Source organism: Rhinoraja longicauda, chromosome 9, assembly GCF_053455715.1.
Source record: "Rhinoraja longicauda isolate Sanriku21f chromosome 9, sRhiLon1.1, whole genome shotgun sequence".
NCBI lineage: Eukaryota > Metazoa > Chordata > Chondrichthyes > Rajiformes > Arhynchobatidae > Rhinoraja > Rhinoraja longicauda.
The window spans coordinates 27,646,460-27,667,116 of NC_135961.1; the positions used below are offsets into that span (position 1 = coordinate 27,646,460).

General features: G+C 44.8%; 1 protein-coding gene across 1 annotated transcript in view; it reads left to right on the plus strand.

The window, feature by feature from the left end:
- Positions 1–20,657, plus strand: part of srbd1 (S1 RNA binding domain 1) — a 210,512-nt gene that overhangs the window by 144,325 nt on the left and 45,530 nt on the right. The window contains exon 18 of the mRNA XM_078405828.1: positions 16,096–16,202. Coding sequence (XP_078261954.1) covers positions 16,096–16,202 — 107 coding nt within the window. The remainder of the gene's footprint in view (positions 1–16,095; positions 16,203–20,657) is intronic.

Consider the following 20,657-nt stretch of genomic DNA (forward strand, 5'->3'; position numbering starts at 1 on the left):
AAGGATAGTCCGAGGGTCACCAAAGAGGTAGATAGTAGTTCAGCACATACACTTGTTCTCATATGTTTGATGAATGCTTATTGTGTTTTCAAGCAATACTAAAAGTAATTATTGCCTGCATTTTAAAAAAGGAAACATGTTTTACTTGTGGTCGCCATAAAGTTTTGCGAACAGAAACTAAGTAGTAAATAAATTCCAACAATTGTGCTTTCAGAATTGTGACTAAAAATATCAGCACCTGTTTAAATGCTGTTAAAACATGACTCACATCAATGGCTTCATGAATTTGGGTGGTCAATCTGGAAGGATCTGTTCTGCAAATCAAACATGCGAAAATATCTTCTGTTTCACTGTTAATGCTGTACCATAATGAAAAAGGCTGTTACTGTTACACATGTTAAATTTCCATGGTAAAAGTTTTATGATTTACAACGTTACTGTAGGTTTCATGACTGCCTGGTAATCTTGATTTTTGATGAAGTGCTAGCCTTGAATATCAGCAACATTTTCTTATTCTCATGTAAAGTGGGATAAAGCCAGCCACCCACCTTCGATCCACACCAGTTTGCCTACAGAGCAAATAGGTCTACAGGGGATGCCATCGACACTGCTCTTCACACTGCACTGACCCACGTTGAACACCAGGGGAGCTATGTGAGGATGCTCTTCCTCGACTTCAGCTCTACCTTTAACACGGTCATCCCGAGTAGACTGGTCACCAAACTTTCTGACCTTGGATTTTCCCAAACCATCTGCCAATGGATCAAGGACTTCCTGACCAACCGCCCCCAGACCGTCAAAATAGGCCCTCACCTCTCCTCCACCATTACACTGAGCACCGGCTCACCACAGGGCTGTGTGTTGAGCCCCATCCTTTACTCCCTCTACACTCACGACTGCGCCCCCACCCATCCCACCAACACCATCATCAAGTTCGCGGATGACACGACTGTGGTTGGACTCATCTCAGGAGGAGATGAGACAGCCTATAGGGATGAAATCCAAAGGCTGGCAGCATGGTGTTCAGTGAACAATCTTGTCCTGAACTCCTCCAAAACAAAGGAACTTATAATTGACTTCAGGAAAACCAGTGTAGAATACGGCCCACTCTACATCAATGGGGTCTGTGTGGAAAGGGTACCCGCTTTCAGGTTCCTGGGTACGCACATCGCAGAGGATCTTACCTGGTCTACCAACACCATCACCACAGTAAAGAAGGCACAGCAGAGACTCCACTTCCTGAGGATCCTCAGGAAAACCAACCTGCAGGAGAAGCTCATGATGTCCTTCTATCGCTGCTCCATCGAGAGTGTGCTGGCATACTGTATAACCACATGGTATGCCAGCTGCTCAGAAAAGGACAAGAAGGCCCTTCAGAGGGTCATCACGACGGCCCAGAAGATCATCGGCTGCTCACTGCCCTCCCTGGAGCACCTGTTCAGCCTACGCTGCCTCAGTAGAGCAGGCAAAATAATAAAAGATCCATCCCACCCCGGCCACCGTCTGTTTGCTCATCTGCCCTCTGGTCGACGTTTCAGGTCGATCAAATCCCGAACAAACAGACTTAAGAACAGTTTTTACCCCAGGGCCATACGAGAACTGAACACTACCTTCTGCACTAGGCAACACTGTTAAAAAATCTTTTGCACTTAATATAATTGTATTTATTTGTTTTTGCATTTATTGCATATATGTTTGTACGCACCATCAGGATTGGCTATTTTTTAATTTCGTTGTACTCGTTGCAAAGACAATAAATGAATATTATTATTATTATTATTATTATAACATAGAACTGGTGTGAATGGATGATCGATGGTTGGCGTGGACTGAAGGGTCTTGTTTCCGTGCTTTATCTTTGACATACACAAAATGCATGTTTTGCGATAAAGAAGTGTTTGGCTACCGTAGTATATTTAGTTCAATTGCAAGATGTCTATCATTAAACTTTTACTGAAGCAAAATTTTCAGACATTTGATATTTAAGAGTGAAAAGACTTGTTTTCCTTTGTAATGGCAGAAATTGATTAAAACCGGCCAGCATAGCAATTTGAATTGTGGAGAGAAAATCCCCTGTTTTACACTATTTGCATATTGCCTTTCCTGTTCTAAATTATCAGCAGGCCTAAATGCCTTGTGCTAAATTGTTCAATTTTTTCTCATGTTACCGAAGGTGTGTGTAGGGTAACTATTTGATCACAAAGGTCTCTATTTTTCAGATTGCCTGTACCCTGTTGCTATTCAGAAAGTGATGTGAGTCACCTTATTGAACCACTGCTGTCATTCTCACTAATGTATTCCCACAATAATTGTGAATGGGTGTTCCAGGATTTGACCACTGGAGATGAAGGGATAACAATATATTTCCTGCTTAAAATGTTGTGCGACCTGTAGATGAACCTGATGGTAGTGTCTTCCTGCATGCCTATTGCCTTTGTCCTTGATGGAGGAACTAGAGGGCGAGGGAGGTGCTGTCAGAGTGATTTTGACAAGTAACTGCATGCATTTTGTAGGTGACTCATACTGCAGTCTTTTTGCACTGGTGTTGAAGGGAGTAGATGTTTGGGATGGTGAAGATAGACACAAAATGCTGGAGTAACTCAGAGGGATAGGCAGCATCTCTAGATAGAAGGAGTGGGTGACGTTTCGGGTCAAGACCCTTCTTCAGACTGAAAGTCAGGGGAGAGGGAGACACAGAGGTATGGAAGGGTAAGGTGTGAAAACGAGACATCAAAGGGGACAAAGCTCAAGGAAAATGTAGAATATATCGTTAGCTAGAGGAAGGTGACAACGAAGCATACAAAAGTAAATATATATAAATAAGTAAATAGATAAATATAGATAAATAAATATAAATAAAGATACAAAGGATGGTGAATGGGGTGCTAATCAAGTGGGCTGCTTTATCCTGGATGAAGCAAAGCTTTTTGAATGTTATGGAAATTGCATTCATCCATCGTGTTGCTTCTTGACTTGTGCCTTGTTGATAATGAAAGGCCTTTAGGTTGTCAGTTTTTGACCTACATCTTGCATTGCAGTATTAACATGGTGAGACCAGTTGTGTTTCTGATCAGCATGGTGTCCAGGATGTTGAAGGTAAGGTACTAGGTGTGTCTGATTCTCACCTCGTATGTCTGGAGGAACCAGAGGATAAAAATCTTGAGCAAAAATCCCGGTTAATAGTTCTCTCCCTAATCAAGAGAAATTGAAATTAATTGTCATGCTCCTGTTGACTTGGATTAACTAATTCTGTGCAGTCTAGGTATATCTAAGTGCTGTCTAACTGTAGGCTTCACCCTGTGTTTATCCTAGTTTATATAGTTTAGTACATCATTGTTTTAAATGAGCTGAGCTGAGTAATACATACAATACAAAATTATACATAAATAACATTTAGTTAGTTGTAGGAAGGAACTGCAGATGCTGGTTTAAACAGACTCAAAATGCTGGAGTAACTCAGCGGAACAGACAGCATCTCTGGAGAGAAGGAATGGCTGATGTTTCAGGTCGAGACCCTTCTTCAGACATAACATTTATATAGAATTGAAATAATGGAAATACTTTTGTATGTCATAAGTGCAGTGGCTGCATTAAATTAGCTAAATATAAAAAGAACAACCTGGTAAAATAAACTGAAATATTATTTTGTAATTTTCCTGAGACCACTGGAGAGAAATGTTGATCAACAGAAATATATCAGAAAATGTAAGTATTTAGATTTAGATGCTAAGTGATCAGATTTTTTGAAAGGCTAATCTAGGGGTTAGTGTGATAGGGATGGCAGTAGTTTATTTTCTTTCAATTTTGTTTCTACTAAAATATATAAGTATTTTGCAGTGCTCAAAATTTAAAAAAATACAGATTTACTTATGTACTGTATCTTATATTTAGTATTCGACATATTCCGGCTGAAGCAGAGAGTGGCAATGTTTTTCAAAGGTTTCCTTTTGCTTTTCACAACCGTAGTCTTTCCTGGGTCATTCAACACATGCTAACCTTGATGACTTTTTGTGCTGTCACATGCCAATCAAACTATGATGAGCATTCTCATGTGAATGGAATAGTAAGCATTCCTTTCTTGAAATTATTTGTTTTACGTGAAATTCATTAAGTGACTAGTTTTTAATATTTTGCCTTGCAAGCATGGTAAAGAATGATACCAGCAGAAAGAAAAATGCCAATAATGAGCCTGAAATTCATTTTGTTTTGATCTAATGCGTCTATTTGTTGTAGTCTGTATATGTTTATACTCTTGCCAAGATATATTTTTATTGTCAAGGAAAAAAGGGTTTTTGCAAAATTCAACTTTTTAAGCAATAGCATACTCAAGAATGGGGTACGTATCAAAATGCAGTTTTACTGTTACGTAAGATTAGAAATTACATGTTCAAAATTTGCACTGCCATCTGATCTCAAAGAAGATTTCACCAATCCTCAGGATGACATTGTTTTTTAATAAATTGCTGATGACAACCTTGTACTTCTAACGTGGAAAAAATAATAATTCTGAGATGACCTGTGCTTTGTGGTCATTATTATGGATTTCCTCAGAACATTTTGCTGAATATGTGTATGAACTGTTGTATGCATGAACTTTTTGCCGCAGATATCCGGTTGCTTATTGCTCTTGATGGAAGCAGAGCCTTAGAGTGGCAATCAGTTGCTTTCATTTGACTCTTTTAAAGATTTCTGATGGCATGTTTTTGATCTTGGCTAAACCTTCAGGGGAGATGGAAGACAGATTCAAAGCACTTCCTTCAGAAAGACTGCTGAAAAATCAGAATTAATCATTGCAATATCCTCTTGTGTGACTGGAACAACACTTGCAATGTAATAGAAATTATACAGGAAAATGCCTGAAGTTACCTCTGCATTGATTATGATTTTTTCTTTTAAAACCATATGTAAATAACTGAGACATGACCATGCAATTTTATAGGGCCAAAACTGTTATCCGAGAAGATTGAAGGTGGCAAACTACACTGCTAAGAATAACCAGCTAGTTTTTATTATAATTAAGATTCACTGTCATAAGCCAGCCACTGGATTTCTGTAGAGAGTGCTGGAATGCTACCTCAAAAAAATGAATTCAAATTCCATAAAGAAACTCAAAATATGTTTTTTATTATTTTAAGAAATATAGCATATTATATTACCACAAATAAAGATTAAAGCTGCAGTGTTATTATATTTATATATATGTTTGTGTGTATGCATGTATATATATATGTGTGTATGTGTATATATATATATGTGTGTATGTGTGTATATGTAAATATATGTATGTATGTATGTGTATGTATATGCATGTATATGTGTAAGCATGTATTATATGTGTATGTGTGGCGGCTCCCAAGGGTCGGGCCATACTACTACCGACCCCTCGGCACGGGAATGGACCAGTCCCGGGAGGCGGTCCTGGACTCAGGTATATAAGGACAAGGTTTGGGCGCCAAGCCATTCCGGCAGACTAGACCCGTCTGAGACCCACGATACAATAAAATATACCTTCCCGAAATACCTGGCTCCTTGCCTTTATCGACGCGCTACATTGGTGACCTCGATGGTCCATTCATTAGGATGGACAGAAAAGCAGAATCCGACCGCCCGTCCGGCTCGCAGGCCGACCAGGCCCCAGCTGTCGACGCGGTAGGAATCAAGCTCCCGACCTTCTGGACCACCCGGGCTCGCGTTTGGTTTTACCAAGCGGAGGCCCAGTTCCAGCTGCAGGGCATCACAATGGATAACACCCGTTTTTTCCACCTGGTGGGAGCCCTTGACCAGGACACGGCCGAAGAGGTAACGGAGTTCCTCCAGGACCCACCGGCCCACGATAAATATAAAGCCCTTAAGGAGCTGCTGCTCCAAACCTATGGGCTAACCCGAATGGAGCGGGCCGAAAGGCTCCTCCACATGCCAGGCCTCGGTGACCGGCGCCCATCTAGCCTCCTGAAGGAGATGGTCGCGTTACTCGATGGGCACAGACCGTGCCTGATGTTCGAGTATACGTACCTGCACCTGCTGCCGGCCGACATTCGCCTGCAGCTCACAGACGCCTCCTTTGAAGACACCCGGGCCCTCGGCAGGCGCGCGGACGCGCTGTGGGCGGCGCGCCGTGATGACGTCAGTGCGCTAAACGTCACTCGACAAGCGCCCGATTTTCTCCGGTCGGGCGGGGGAGCTGTGGAAGGAGTGACAGCTACGTCCCGGAGGCCTGCGAGATCGCCCCCGGTGGCCATTGCGGGTCGTGCACCTGCAGTCCCACATCAGCAGGCTCCAGCCAGCACCAGCAAGAGGTACTGGTGTTATTACCACCAGCGCTGGGGTGCGGCAGCCCGACAATGCCGCCAGCCGTGCACGTTTCCGGGAAACGCCGGGGCCGGCAGCCAATAGTCCCCGCGGTGGCCGGCCAGATTCACCGCCTCTTCGCCTGGGATCGGCGGTCCGGGAGCCGCTTCCTCGTGGATACCGGGGCGGAGCTGAGCGTCCTGCCCCCTTCGCCGCTGGACATTCGTTCTAGGAAGCGGGGGCCCATCCTCACCGCGGCAAATGGGAGCATTATTCAGACATATGGCGTCCGCACGGTCCACAACGTTTTCGGCGCCAGTCATTTTACGTGGCTGTTTACGATCGCCGACGTCTCCCAGCCGTTGCTCGGGGCCGGCTTTCTGCGGGCTCATTCTCTCCTCGTGGACGTCCGGCAGCAGCGCTTGGTCCACTCCGCCACGATGGAGCTGATTGCGTTGCGGCTGAATGACCCCATTATACGCCCGCTGTCGTCCGTGAACTCCCATTTCGCTCGGGTGCTGGCGGACTTTCCTGATATTATGGCCCCGCAATTCCGGTCGTCGACCCCCAAGCATGGGGTGTACCATTATATCACAACGACCGGCCCACCCCTCCACGCACGAGCACGCCGACTCCCGCCTGAGAAACTACGCCTGGCACGACAGGAGTTCCGCACGATGGAGTCCTTGGGGATCGTCCGCCCTTCCAACAGCCCATGGGCATCTCCACTCCACATGGTCCCCAAGGCAAACGGGGGCTGGAGGCCTTGCGGGGATTATCGGCGGCTGAACGTCGCTACCGCCGAGGACCGATACCCCGTGCCCCACATCCAGGACTTCAACGCCCATTTGGCTGGGGCCACGATATTTTCAAAGGTGGATCTGGTGCGAGGTTACAACCAGATCCCGGTCCACCCGGAGGATGTACCCAAGACGGCAATCATCACGCCGTTCGGACTCTACGAGTTCGTACGGATGCCGTTTGGCCTCAAGAACGCCGCGCAGTCATTTCAGCGGTTAATGAACGGCGTTTGTCGCGGGTTGGATTTCCTATTTGTCTACCTTGACGACATGTTGGTAGCCAGCCGCTCGCGGCAGGAGCACTGTGCCCATCTCCGGCAGCTTTTCCAGCGGCTCAGCGAACACGGGTTGGCCATAAACCTCGCCAAGTGCCGCTTTGGCGTGGCCACAATCGACTTTCTCGGCCACCGTGTGTCCTCGCAAGGAGCGGTTCCCCTGCCGGACAAAGTAGACGCCATCCGCTGGTTTCCCCGTCCGTCCTCGGTGCGTGGCCTGCAGGAGTTCGTCGGCATGGTGGCATTTTATCACCGGTTCCTGCCATCCGCGGCCCACATCATGCGGCCGCTATACGAGCTGCTGGCGGGCAAGCGTAAGACCGTCGTGTGGACCGACGAGGCTGTAACAGCCTTTGACGGCGCGAAGGAGGCCCTGGCTCGGGCTGTGCTGCTTGTTCACCCACGGGAGGATGCCCCGACAGCCCTTACGGTGGACGCCTCAGAGTTGGCGGTTGGTGCCGTACTGGAGCAACTCACGGACGGGGGTTGGCGCCCCCTGGCCTTCTTCAGCCGGCACCTCGACAACGCCCAGAGGAAGTACAGCGCTTTCGACCGCGAGCTCCTCGCCCTGTACCTGGCCGTTCGTCACTTCCGCTATTTTCTGGAGGGCCGCCCGTTCACCGCTTACACGGACCACAAGCCGCTCACTTTCGCCCTGGCAAAGGTCTCCGACCCATGGTCCGCCCGACAGCAGCGCCAGTTGGCCTACATATCAGAATTCACCACCTCCATCCGCTTTATCGAGGGGAAGGAAAACCGGGTGGCCGACGCATTGTCTCGCCCCGCCATCAATGCCGTGTTAGAAGTGGCACCCGGCATTGATTATTCTGCCCTGGCGGAGGCCCAACTAACGGACGGGGAGATGCCCGCCTACCGGACTGCCATCTCTGGCCTCCGCCTTGAGGATGTTCCCCTCGGCCCCGGAGCGACGACGATACTTTGCGATGTGCCGGCAGGTCAGCCGCGCCCCATTGTCCCGGCCGCGTGGCGCAGGAGGGTGTTCGACGTGGTCCACGGGCTGGCTCACCCATCCATCCGTGCAACGATCTCATTGTTAGCTGCGCGGTTCATGTGGCATGGTCTGCGCAAGCAGGTTGGCCACTGGGCCCGCACCTGCATGCCGTGCCAGACGTCAAAAATTCAACGCCACGTCCGGGCGCCACTCCAAGGGATCGGTCTACCCTGCCGCCGTTTCGACCACCTGCACGTGGACATTGTGGGCCCGCTCCCGCCGTCCCGGGGCATCACCCACCTCTTCACGGTGGTGGACCGCTTCACGCGGTGGCCGGAGGCCATACCACTGGCTGATACGTCTACAGCCACATGCGCTCGTGCGTTGGCCGCGCACTGGATTGCTCGCTTTGGTGTGCCGGTGGTCATCTCATCGGACCGGGGGCCACAGTTCACCTCCGAGCTGTGGTTGGCCATGGCCCACCTGTTGGGCGTGCGGCTGCACCACACCACGGCCTATCACCCGCAGGCAAACGGCTTGGTGGAGAGGTTCCACCGGCAGCTGAAGGCAGCGCTGAAGGCGCGACTCGCCGGCCCCGACTGGATGGACGAGCTACCATGGGTTTTGCTGGGCATCCGGACCGCCCCCAAGCAAGACCTGGCTTCATCCTCAGCGGAGCTCGTCTACGGGTCTCCGCTCACGGTGGGCAAGCTCGCACCCGTGCCGACGTCCCGCCATGGGACATTCCGCCCTTACGTGCCATCGGCCCTCCGGAACTGCGCCTTTGTGTTCCTGCGCCGTGACGCCCACCGGGCGCCACTCCAGAGGCCGTATGAAGGCCCGTATCGGGTGCTGGAGCACGGACAAACAACCTTTGTTTTGGACATGGGGGGCCGGCCGGAGGCCGTGTCAATTGACCGCCTGAAGCCGGCCCACTTAGACATCGACCAGTGGGCCAGCCTCGGCCACGAGGTCGCCCCCCTTTGCGGGTCCCACCGCCTGTCCCTCCAACTGTGCCTCTGCCGGCCCCTCTGTCGACCGATTACCGTACGCGGTCCGGTCGGGTTGTGCGACCACCAGTGCGTTTCGTGCCTCCGGTTCTGGGGGGGGTACTGTGGCGGCTCCCAAGGGTCGGGCCATACTACTACCGACCCCTCGGCACGGGAATGGACCAGTCCCGGGAGGCGGTCCTGGACTCAGGTATATAAGGACAAGGTTTGGGCGCCAAGCCATTCCGGCAGACTAGACCCGGCTGAGACCCACGATACAATAAAATATACCTTCCCGAAATACCTGGCTCCTTGCCTTTATTGACGCGCTACATATGCATGTATATATGTGTGTCTTTATGTATATATGTGTATATATGTATCTATGTAAATATGTGTGGCAATGTATATACGTGTGCGTGTGTATATATGTGTGTATGTATATATGTGTGTCTATGTGTATATATGTGTATGTATGTGTATATATATATGTGTGTATGTATATGTGTGTATGTGTATATATGTGTGCGCATGTGTGTGTGCATATGTATATTTGTGTGTGTGTATGTGTATATATGTGTGCGCATATGTGTGTGCATATGTATATTTGTGTGTGTATGTATATTTGTGTGTGTGTATGTATATGTGTGTGTGTATGTGTATGTATGCACATATATTTGTGTGCATGTGTATGTGTGTATGTGTATATATATATTTTTTTTTTTTAATTCACAAAATGCTGGAGTAACTCAGCAGGTCAGGCAGCATCTTAGGAGAGAAGGAATGGATGACGTTTCGGGTCGAGACCCTTCTTCAGACTGAAGAAGGGTCTCGACCCGAAACATCACCCATTCCTTCTCTTCTGAGATGCTGCCTGACCTGCTGAGTTACTCCAGCATTTTGTGAATAAATACCTTCGATTTGTACCAGCATCTGCAGTTATTTTCTTATATATATTTTTAGAGGTATATTCTCAATGGGTAAATTGAAGAACTCGTAGACAGTTGTGTTCATATGCAGGATGGGTACTAAAAGCTATCCATGTTGCATGGAAATATTTGTTTACATAATTGATATCAATATGCCTCGAATTTCGAAGGGAAAGTATTTATCAACTTCATGCCACATGGAACCACATTCCATGTGGTTGTAAAATGATAAACTACAACTGCACTGCAAAATAAGAAGGAAACAATGTCCGTCTATTCCCTCCACAGATGCTGCCTGAGCCGCTGAGTTCCTCCAGCCATTTGCTTTTTGCTCAAAATAAATGTTAAAAATTGATCTTTAATAGAAACATCCCAATAAATGTGAAACGGTGAAAATGTGATGAAACACATAAACCTTTGTTAATATACCCTTGTATGTGGGAGAATGACTAAATTTAATAATACCTGCATTAGAAAGTTGGCAGCTGATTCATCATAATTGTATTTGATATTAAATGTGAAATCATCCAATCCAATTTATTAATGTTTATGGTTATAGAATAGAAGTAATAAATGCTAATATTAAAAGGCAATGCGTTTCTGTTCAGATTTTGGGCTGAATCTTCCAACCCACTGCTTTTTTATCTTTTTAGCAGCACACATAGCTTGCCGTTATCCCATCGCTGCCAAACTCCGGATAGAGTTTGACAGTCCTCTTTATGATGATGTATTTTATGATGCATTGGTATACACAAAAGACTAATGACCTACATTTGCACTGCTGATTACATTAGACTTGAAGACCAAACCTCTCAACCTTTTTCACTGAGGCCACCGAGTCATAGAGTGATACAGTGTGGAAACGCCCTTCGGCCCAACTTGCCCACATCGGCTAACATGTCACTGCTACACTAGTCCCACATGCCCACATTTGATCCATATCCCTCCAAACCTGTCCTATCCATGTACCTGTCTGTTTCTTAAATATTGGGATTGTCCCTGCCTCAACTACATCCTCTGACAGCTTGTTCCATACACCCACCACTCTTTGTGTGAAAAAGTTACCGCTGAGATTCCTATTAAATCGTTCCCCTTCACCATAAACCTATGTCCTCTGATCCTCGATTCACCTACTCTGGGCAAGAGTATTCCTCCAAGACTAAAAACATCACATTATTCTGTTTATTACTGAGTTGACTGAGGAAAACGGACTGAATAATGTGAAGCTGATGTTATGAAAAATTATTCCTGTGTGCAATCATGCTGTCAAACATCCCATTTAATTCCTCAGTTTGCATCCAAATTTTACCTAAACCACTCAATCCCATGTTTAAGATCACCTTTAACCTTGATTAGAGGGTAATCTATCCAGACTGGTAGTGACAACAAAACATTGCACCGACTTACAATGATATTGCCTAGCTCAGTGGTAAAAGGGAGACTGCACTTGCTGAATTCAGTGAAGAGGTCAGCTTTGGTCAGCAAAGGCCAACTGAGGTATGACAAAGCCAACTTGTCCAAAAAACAATTTGGCTATGCAGCTGCCCAGTCTGACCAGAGACCTGATGTGTAAGGAGACAGTGTAAGTTCCTGGAGATTACAGAAATGAAAGAAAATGACTTGTGAGGTGACAATGTAAAGACATTTGGTGTCACAACCCACTGTTAAAAAGGGGGGGGGGGGGGGGAACAAAATGGAAGTGTTAGCTCTGAACTATTATATTCATCTGTTTCAGAGTAGCTTTGGTGAGTACATACTGCAAAGTTACTTTTCCAACTTTTTTCTTGCTTGCAGTTCATCCCCTTTGAACTGGGGATGGGGAACAGATATTGTAAGTCAGTCACGCACTATAATGTGTGGAGAGAGAATGTGAAAAGTTTCAATTTCATTTTATTGTAAAGGATCTGTTTCTTTTATGAAGTAATGTTTCCAAAACAAGGCTAGATTACAGTAAAAACATGTGAATCCGGAGGATTACTCTTGCAAGACTGCCGTCAAAGCAAAGCATTATTGTGGTTAGAAATATTTTTTTAGGTGAATCTAGTTCAACAAAAGGGTATTCCTGGAAATAGCAATCAGTAAAGGCCAAAAAAGGTGGTTTTAATAGTACTTACTAACAAATATTATTTTTAACGACAAATAGACAAAATGTTTTATTGTCAATTGTATACCCAATGTTCAAAATGTTGGTAACATTCTTATTTGTTGCAATGAATGTGTTGTAAAATTAAACGCTGTAACTCCCTTTTACATAGGTGTACCATCAGGAGTAAGGAAAACATTGAATATTTAAATTAAAAATCCACTAATTGCTAATTTTACACTTGTTAAAACGTTAAAGTAACGTGGAGTGACATGGTGGTGCAGCAGTAGAATTGGTGCCTTACAGCGCTAGAGACCCAGGTTCCATCCTGTAAATTCCTGTAAGGTGCTGTCCATGACCACGTGGGTTTTTGCCGGGGTACTCTGGTTTCCTCCTACTCTCTAAAGATATACAGGTTTGGAGGTTAATTGGCTTCAGTAAAAAGATTGTAAATTGGCCCTAGTGTGTAGCAAAGTGCTAGTGTATGGGGATCACTGGTCGGGCGACTTGGTGGGCCAAGGGAGCTGTTTCTGCGCTGTATCTCTAAACTAAACTAAACTAAACTTTGTGAATTGGAATTAAGTAATGAAGGTAAACAATATCCCAGGACTTTTTAGATTATATTGTTTAGGTTAGGTGTACTGAGGTCAAGGTATTGAACCATTAACTCTCTTACTTCTCCACAGGTACTGCCTGACCTATTATTCACTGCATTCGTTGTTTTATTTTTGTTGCAGGTATAATCGAGTCTGTCTGTGCTGACTTAACTGATTCCAGTCTGGCTAAGAGTTGAGATGGGGGATGGGAGTGTTATTTTCTTGAGCACTTTTTCATTTTGCCTTCCATTAAATCAAGAGTTTTGTAATGTAACACGAAGAACTGCAGATGCTGGTTTACAAAAAAGAGTTACAGGCCTGGAATAACTATGCAGTATCCATGGAGGGCATGAATAGGCGATGTTTCGGGTCGGGACCCTTCTTCACACTGATTGTAGTGTTGGGGGGGGGGGGGGGGGGAGCTGGAAGAGAGGCGTGATAAAGCAGTATAAATTCTGGAGAATTCCTGTAGTATCTGCGCTAGGATACTGCAAATAGATTACCTATTGTTCAAGCTCATAAGAATTTACTCCCTAGGAAATTGTGACAATCTGCATTTGATTGCCTAAAGAAGGCTGCCTCATTGTATAATTAAAAAATCACATTTGGATTGCTCCTATACCAGTAAATTTTACTTTGCTGATAAGAGAAGAGCTAATAGAGTAAGGAGAAGTCTGGTGATGAAGGAGTGAACCAGGATGTTGCAGAGTCCTTTACAAATGGCAGGAATGGAAGCGGAGATGCCTGTGATGATAACATCATATTCGAAGTTCCAGAAATTGAAACGATTCATTTATTAAAGAACCTCTGAGTGTAAGGTGTGGACAAGGAGAATCCATTTTATTGTACTTCTGGGATGTGGATAAAATGGGACAAAGTTGAAGAAAAAGAAAGAGATATCAGAAGCACTGGTAAGAAAAATGCTGTCATCAGAATAGATGTGATAGAGAAATTGGTAGAATGAACTGGACTCCCTACATTAAATCGGAGAGAAGGTAATTGTGGGAGAGAGTGGTCTTACAGTAGATGTTAGTTACAGTATCTGCTATATTCTACTTTGGCAGTCCTGTTAATCTGTGGCCAGGCATATAATTAGAGTTTTATGATGCCCTTCTGTTAAATAGCCCACTGTTATTCATTATAGAGGTACAGACCACAGTGGAAATTTGGATGACGAATGAAGTGCTACCATTATTGTAAAAATGTATTGTTCTTTGAGTCATGGATGTGTGTTGCAAACTGGAGCAGAAACTTGTGACAGGAGAATGCTTTAACTTTACCATTCCATTTAAAAAATAAAAGCCAGAACTATCAGGTATAATACTTCACAGAGTATTTTGTTACAAGACAAGCAAAGTTCTGATTAAAAGCAAAAAGCGATTGAAGAAAATTGTACACAACATCGAAACCAGAGCTAAAGAAACCACATGACCATCAAAAGAATAAACATGAAATGAAATGTTCTTTTATCAGTTGCCTGAGGATTTATTTGTGAAAACTGTAATTTTGGAGGGATTTTCTAAATTGACAGGTGAATGTATAACTCTACAGATGAATAAATAACTTAAAAAAAATGTTTAATTGGTGAACTAAACTGTGCAGTGTCCTTTCATTTTGTTATAAATAGAAATTAAGGGGATTACAGAAGAAAGTCATAGCATTTTTGCTTAGTCTCTTTGCTCTGTTATATTCTCAGAACTAGAAAATAACTCCAACAATCCACTATCTGATTGTTTAAAAATCCTGATGGTTTAACATCTGCCTCAATGGCTGCTGATTCCTCTGCTCCCTTTGATGTACCAGGGCTTTGGTTCCCATTGCTCCCATTAACCCACTGGTGTCCAGTTTTCCAGTTTCCACCCTCCCTTTAACACACACAAGTACTCTCCCTCTCCCCTTTCCTCTCCTCCCTCGCCTGCCCCCAGCCCTGGGGGAGTTTCAACGGCCCAGCAGTCGCGCTTGCGCAGTGCGCTCCCACTTGCCGGGCCAGGCAGCCGCATCTGCACAGTTGGGGGAGGGTTGCCGGGCCCGGTGGCCACTCCTGCTGCTGACCACTGCGATGTCGGCCCGGGGCCGGGGTAAGTGGCTCCCTCTCCCCTTTCCTCTCCCCCTGCCCCCGGCCCCACAACGAGGACCCAACTAAAATCTCATCTTGATGGCCGCCCAGGGCCGAGATGTGTGGCTCCCTCTCCCCCTCGCCCGGCCCCGAGGTAGACTCCCTGGCCGCCACAGCCTCGGATGTACCCTGGGATCTTGCTGTGCGCTTTTGGAGTGGGCAATGCAGAAGAGGTTTGGACCCAACGGGTCCACGGGTCGTCTAGTGTATATGTGTATATATATATATAAATCCAAAGGAGGAAATTTTAGCATTACAATTGACCAGAAGCATGTGCACTCATGTGAATAGTTATCGTAAGTCTCAGCCATTCTGAAAGCGAACTCTCAATGCATGCAAGATGAGGTGGCAGTGGCAGAGAAAATGAATGACATGCTGAATGGAATAACTGAAGATGGGGATTCGGTTAAGCACATGCTACTGTGAAGGCGGTAACGTCACACACAAACCCAACTAAGGGAGCAACCTGTGATTGTAAAGAGAAAGACTGACAGGTTTATGATAGGTTACAAAGCAGGAAACTGGAGATTCAGTCAAAGATTATGCGGATCAGTAAACCAGTTTGTTACATAAATGGAGTTGTGTGGATCACACAATTTCCATACTGTCATTGAAATCTCTGTGTGGCAATACAGATGAATAAACCAATAAGATGCCTGGAAGGGATACAAATTGAAAGGTTAATTATATATATTGAATCATAATACATGTTTTGAGGTTGCTTAGTCACTTGGATCATAGTTGCAATAGATACGATGAAGTATGTTCACGGGAACTAAACTATTAACAGTATTTGTAAATGTTGAAGCTCATCCAGTAATCCTTAACTTTGATGTATGGCTAGCTAAACTTTACACCAGTGCTTTTATGCATATCCAATGGTATATGTTCTTCAGAAAATAGACTTGTTTGCAAATGCAAGGTTATGAAACATTAGGGTACAATGAGGATATATTAAAATTTTACTTGAGGAAATATCTTCTATCAGTTACTTTTTTTTAGAAGTCTTGAACAATTTAAAGATTTTTTTGCAAGCATTCTAAGCAGTGATTGTTCTTTGGTTTCAGCATGATGTGTCCCAGACTTTACTTAAAGCTACCTTGGACAGTGTGGTCGAGGAATGTGTCAGTTTTGTTGGAGTGGATATCAACAGCATCTCAGAAACCCTAATGAGGTACGGTGATTATTTTCCAGTGCAATAATTACATGGCAATGGATCACAAGGCCTCTTTTTGGTCTGTTTCTTAATTTAATGTCAGCTGGTGCATTGTGGTCTTGGTGCAGATTGTCATCTTTAAGAGAATGGCAAGTTTAGGCAGTGTTTTCCCTACACAGTATTAACATTCTTCCTTTGAAAAAAACTGGAATGAAGGACATTAAATGAAATCCTATTGAGTTATGAATTACAGACCTTGTTAAACTCACTGCCTTTGAACTAATACCATCCATGTGTGCAAATGCATTTGTTAGTACTTATATTTTGGGTCATTGATGCAAGTTGCTGCAGTTTGAACATGCAATATAATTTCTGTAGCTATTTTTAGTTTTAAAAAAATGGATATGTAAACAAGAATAAAATATTCCCAGTTTTCTTTTCTGCAATCCTGCAAATCTCTGTTCCTATTGGCCTTTTCAATTGTTTAGTGGGTTTGCATGGGTAGATGTCCATTGTTTGGATTGAAAACTTTTCATTTTCTCTATTATGGATGTTTCACTCTTTTCATTAGCTACATTGGGTTACTGGTGAACAACTAAATAGGAAAAAAGTACTTATTTTCCATTTTGAATGATGCTAAGGCATGATTTAGAACAATGACAGAGCAGCATAGGGGGCCAATTGGCTGCTTCAGTTTTGTTTGTTAGGATTTTCCTAACAAACTGATGCTTAGGATAGGTACTTTATTTATTGTGGAGTTTGTTTGTTTTTTTCAAATTGTGTGTTATTGTGTTCTGTCTTGGTTGTCTGTAGATAACTCCATTTCCGTCGTAGAGATGAAAGATGTAAAGAACAACAAAGGAATTAATTTAGTAATCCAGCAATTGCAACAAAATGCAAATTCTGGCAGTGAATGTATTCAAATCTTCAATCTAAATTTGCACATCTTTTTTTCAGAGATTTTGCTCGGTGAGGAACGGTGAAAGGCAGAAACTGAGACAGTGTTTTAGTTTTAAATGAAAATTTATAAGACCAATCATAAACTAAGATATACTGGAGAATTGAATAGTGTTTTCCAAGAAAACGTGTCAATATTTGTGTAGCTCATGGCTAAAACTCAAGAATGAAAACTATTCACAATTTTTCCTCTGCAGCTCTGCTATGAACCTAATCAAAGAGAAAAAATGTCTGCATTGAAGAAAGTACAATAATGATATATTAATTTGATTCTTAGGATGGGATTCTTGTCTTCTGAAGGGAGATTAAGTAGGTTAGATCTTTGTTCTCTGGATTTTAAATAAATTAGATATTCTCATTGAAGTAAACACCATTTTTCAGGATCCTGATAAGGACGATATCTGGAATATAGATCTGGTTAAGGAGAACAGAACCCAACCCAAGTGTTTGGCTTTCTAGGGCAGAGAAGAAAATAAATGTCTTCCTTCAAAATGTTGTAAATCTTTGAGATATACCCCAGGAGTCTAAATGTGCTTAATCTTTGATCATAATACGTGGATGTTACTCTGGAGGGATTGAGTTACAAGGAGAAGCTAGATCTGGAACACGAAAGGATGATCTGTGGAGATTTATAAAATGGTTCAACGGTGCTTTTATTGTCACATGTGCAAACGCACAATGAAATACCTAAGCACATCCTCGATTAGCAAAGAATCATGAAGGGCATAGATAAAGAAGGTGATCAGCCACCGAGTTTTCCCCTGGATACAGGAGTCTAAAACTAGAGGCCATGGGTTTAAGATGAGAGCGAAGAGATTTATAAAGAGCCTGAGAGATCAATAGCTTTCTAGATATTATGGGAATAAAGGAGAATTGAATGGGAATGTGCACGATAGATCAACCAAGACAGCATTGGTGGAGGCATTTCATAAGCTAAATGATCTCTCATGTTAATATAAGATGCGCTTGTCAAGACAGGAATAGATCATTTGAGTAGGACGAACTTAGAGTGGTTCTAATCTTAACCAGTTTGAGATAAATGATTTATTCAGATTAGTTGATACTCAGTTGAAAGATCAGTGATCATTTTAGCCAAATATAGAGAGATTAAAAATGATTTGCAAACATATTTCATGTTGTGATTACTGAGGTGAAAAAAATGCTCTCAAACTTATGGTATTGAATGGAATTATAGTCATAAGTACTGGGAGAAAATGACAAAGGGAATTATTTTTAAAAAGCATTAAATAATAAAAGCATGAAGCTATTCACAAATAATGTTCAATTCAATTTTTTTTAGGTAATTGTCACTACTTAAAATAATTTCTCAATGGTGTAGATTGATTGAATTCTAAAATCTTCCTACTCAAAAGCAACAATTTCTGAACTGAGAAAACTTGGGAAAATTTTTCTCACCTACTTCCTTTACAATTCTGGATGGAAACAACTGACCAATAAATAAACCCATTGATTTCTTCACTTGTTATTTGTCGATATATAAATTATTGTGCTACCTGTCCTGTTTAAACCTTTTTATGAATGCTTGAAATACCATTCTCTTTATTTATAATATCTCCATTATCTTTTTTTAAGAAGCCCAAATTATTCCTCAGCATCTCTTTACCCTTATGAAAGTGTGATAGCACTTTCATCCTTTTCTGTAGATTTTACCCATTCTTTTGCCAGCTTTTGCAGTATTTTATATAAATGTTGTTTTAATTATCCACTGTAATTTCCTGGATTGTCGAACCATTTGCCCTTTTGAGTACTTTTTCATTTTCACTTTCACTTTATATTTGCCTTTACATGTTTATAGCGGCAAGTTTAGTCTCCCTTATAGAGCCCCAAGCTTACCGTTTGACGAAGGAATGGGCCATGACTCAAATAATCAACAACAAAGAGATTATGGCGAGTCTGGAGGCTCGTTCTTTGTTGAAGAAGTTTATTGCAACAGCAATGTTCGATTACAAAGTTTTCTTAACGAGATTACAGACAACCATTAAAACTAACTGTTCTCTTCGAAGACGTCTCCCAACTGACTCTTTTCGGGCGCCAAAAGCGCACGTGACCACGCTGTCCAATGAGCGGTCTCGCTCTTTGGACCAATCCCTACGGTCGCACCCACACGTGACCTTGCTGGCCAATCTGAGGGTTCGACAACTAGGACCACTCTCTATGGTCGCTACATGATCCCCCCCAGAACCCGAGGTACGGAACCTAGCAGGGAGCCGGATTTCGCGACCGGAACGAGTAAGGAGAGGGGCAGCCTGAACCACAGGAGCAGGGGATTCCGGACCTGGTGGAACTGCAGGAGCGGGGGGTCCTGGACTGGGTGGAACTGCAGGAGGACGGCCTCGCCGAGGCGGTTGGCCGACCAGGACAGGGCGGTCTGGATCCAAGTGCACAGGTTTAAGCCTGGACACCGAGACGAGCTCACTCCTGCCGCCCATGTCTAAGGTGAAGGTGACCGTCCCCTTACGCAAAACCCGGAATGGCCCTTCATAGACCCTCTGCAACGGGGAACGATGGGCATCCTTTCTCAGAAATACAAACTCACAGTCCTTCAAGACAGGAGGTTCGTGTACCATGAGACACCCATGACGTGAAGTCGGAACCGGAGCCAGGGAACCCACGCGTGCCCGGAGAGAAGATGCTAAGACTGACGGAACTGGAGGCAGCTGACCGGAGGAGTCCGGAAGCAAATCCCCGGGTACTCGAAGTGGCGAGCCATATACTAGCTCCGCGGACGAAGCACCGAGATCCTGCTTAGGAGCGGTCCGGATGCCCAGAAGGACCCAGGGAAGTTGGTCTACCCAGTCCGGGCCTTCCAGCCTCGCAATGAGGGCCGCCTTGAGTTGTCGGTGGAACCGCTCCACAAGCCCATTAGCCTGGGGGTGGTACGCCGTGGTGTGTTGCAACTGGGAGCCGTACAGCTCTGCTAGCGTGGCCCATAGGGTAGAGGTGAACTGTGGTCCCCTGTCGGTGGTAATAACAGCCGGAACCCCGAAACGTGCCACCCAATGGAGGGCCAAGGCCCTGGCACAAGAGGCAGCGGACGTATCTGACAATGGGAAAGCCTCCGGCCACCGGGTGAACCGATCCACTACCGTGAGCAGATGGGTGTAGCCCCGAGAGGAAGGCAAGGGTCCGACTAAATCCACGTGAATATGGAAAAAACGGACCGCTGGGACCTCAAACTCTTGTACCCCCGGGCTGGACATGGCGTTGGACTTTAGCGGTCTGGCAGGGAACGCAGGAACGGGCCCAAGCAGCTACCTGCTTTCGCAGGCCATGCCACACAAACCGAGCGGCTACTAAGGCAGAGGTGGTGTGGATGGACGGGTGCGCCAGCCCGTGAATGGCATCGAACACCCGGCGCTGAAGGGAGGGAGGCACCACCGGCCTGGGACGGGGAAGGGAAACATCACACCAGACTTTTGTGCCCTCCGGCCCGCAGGCCACCTGAGCCAACTTCAACCCTGAAGTGGTGGACTGGTATGCCGAGGCGGTATCCGC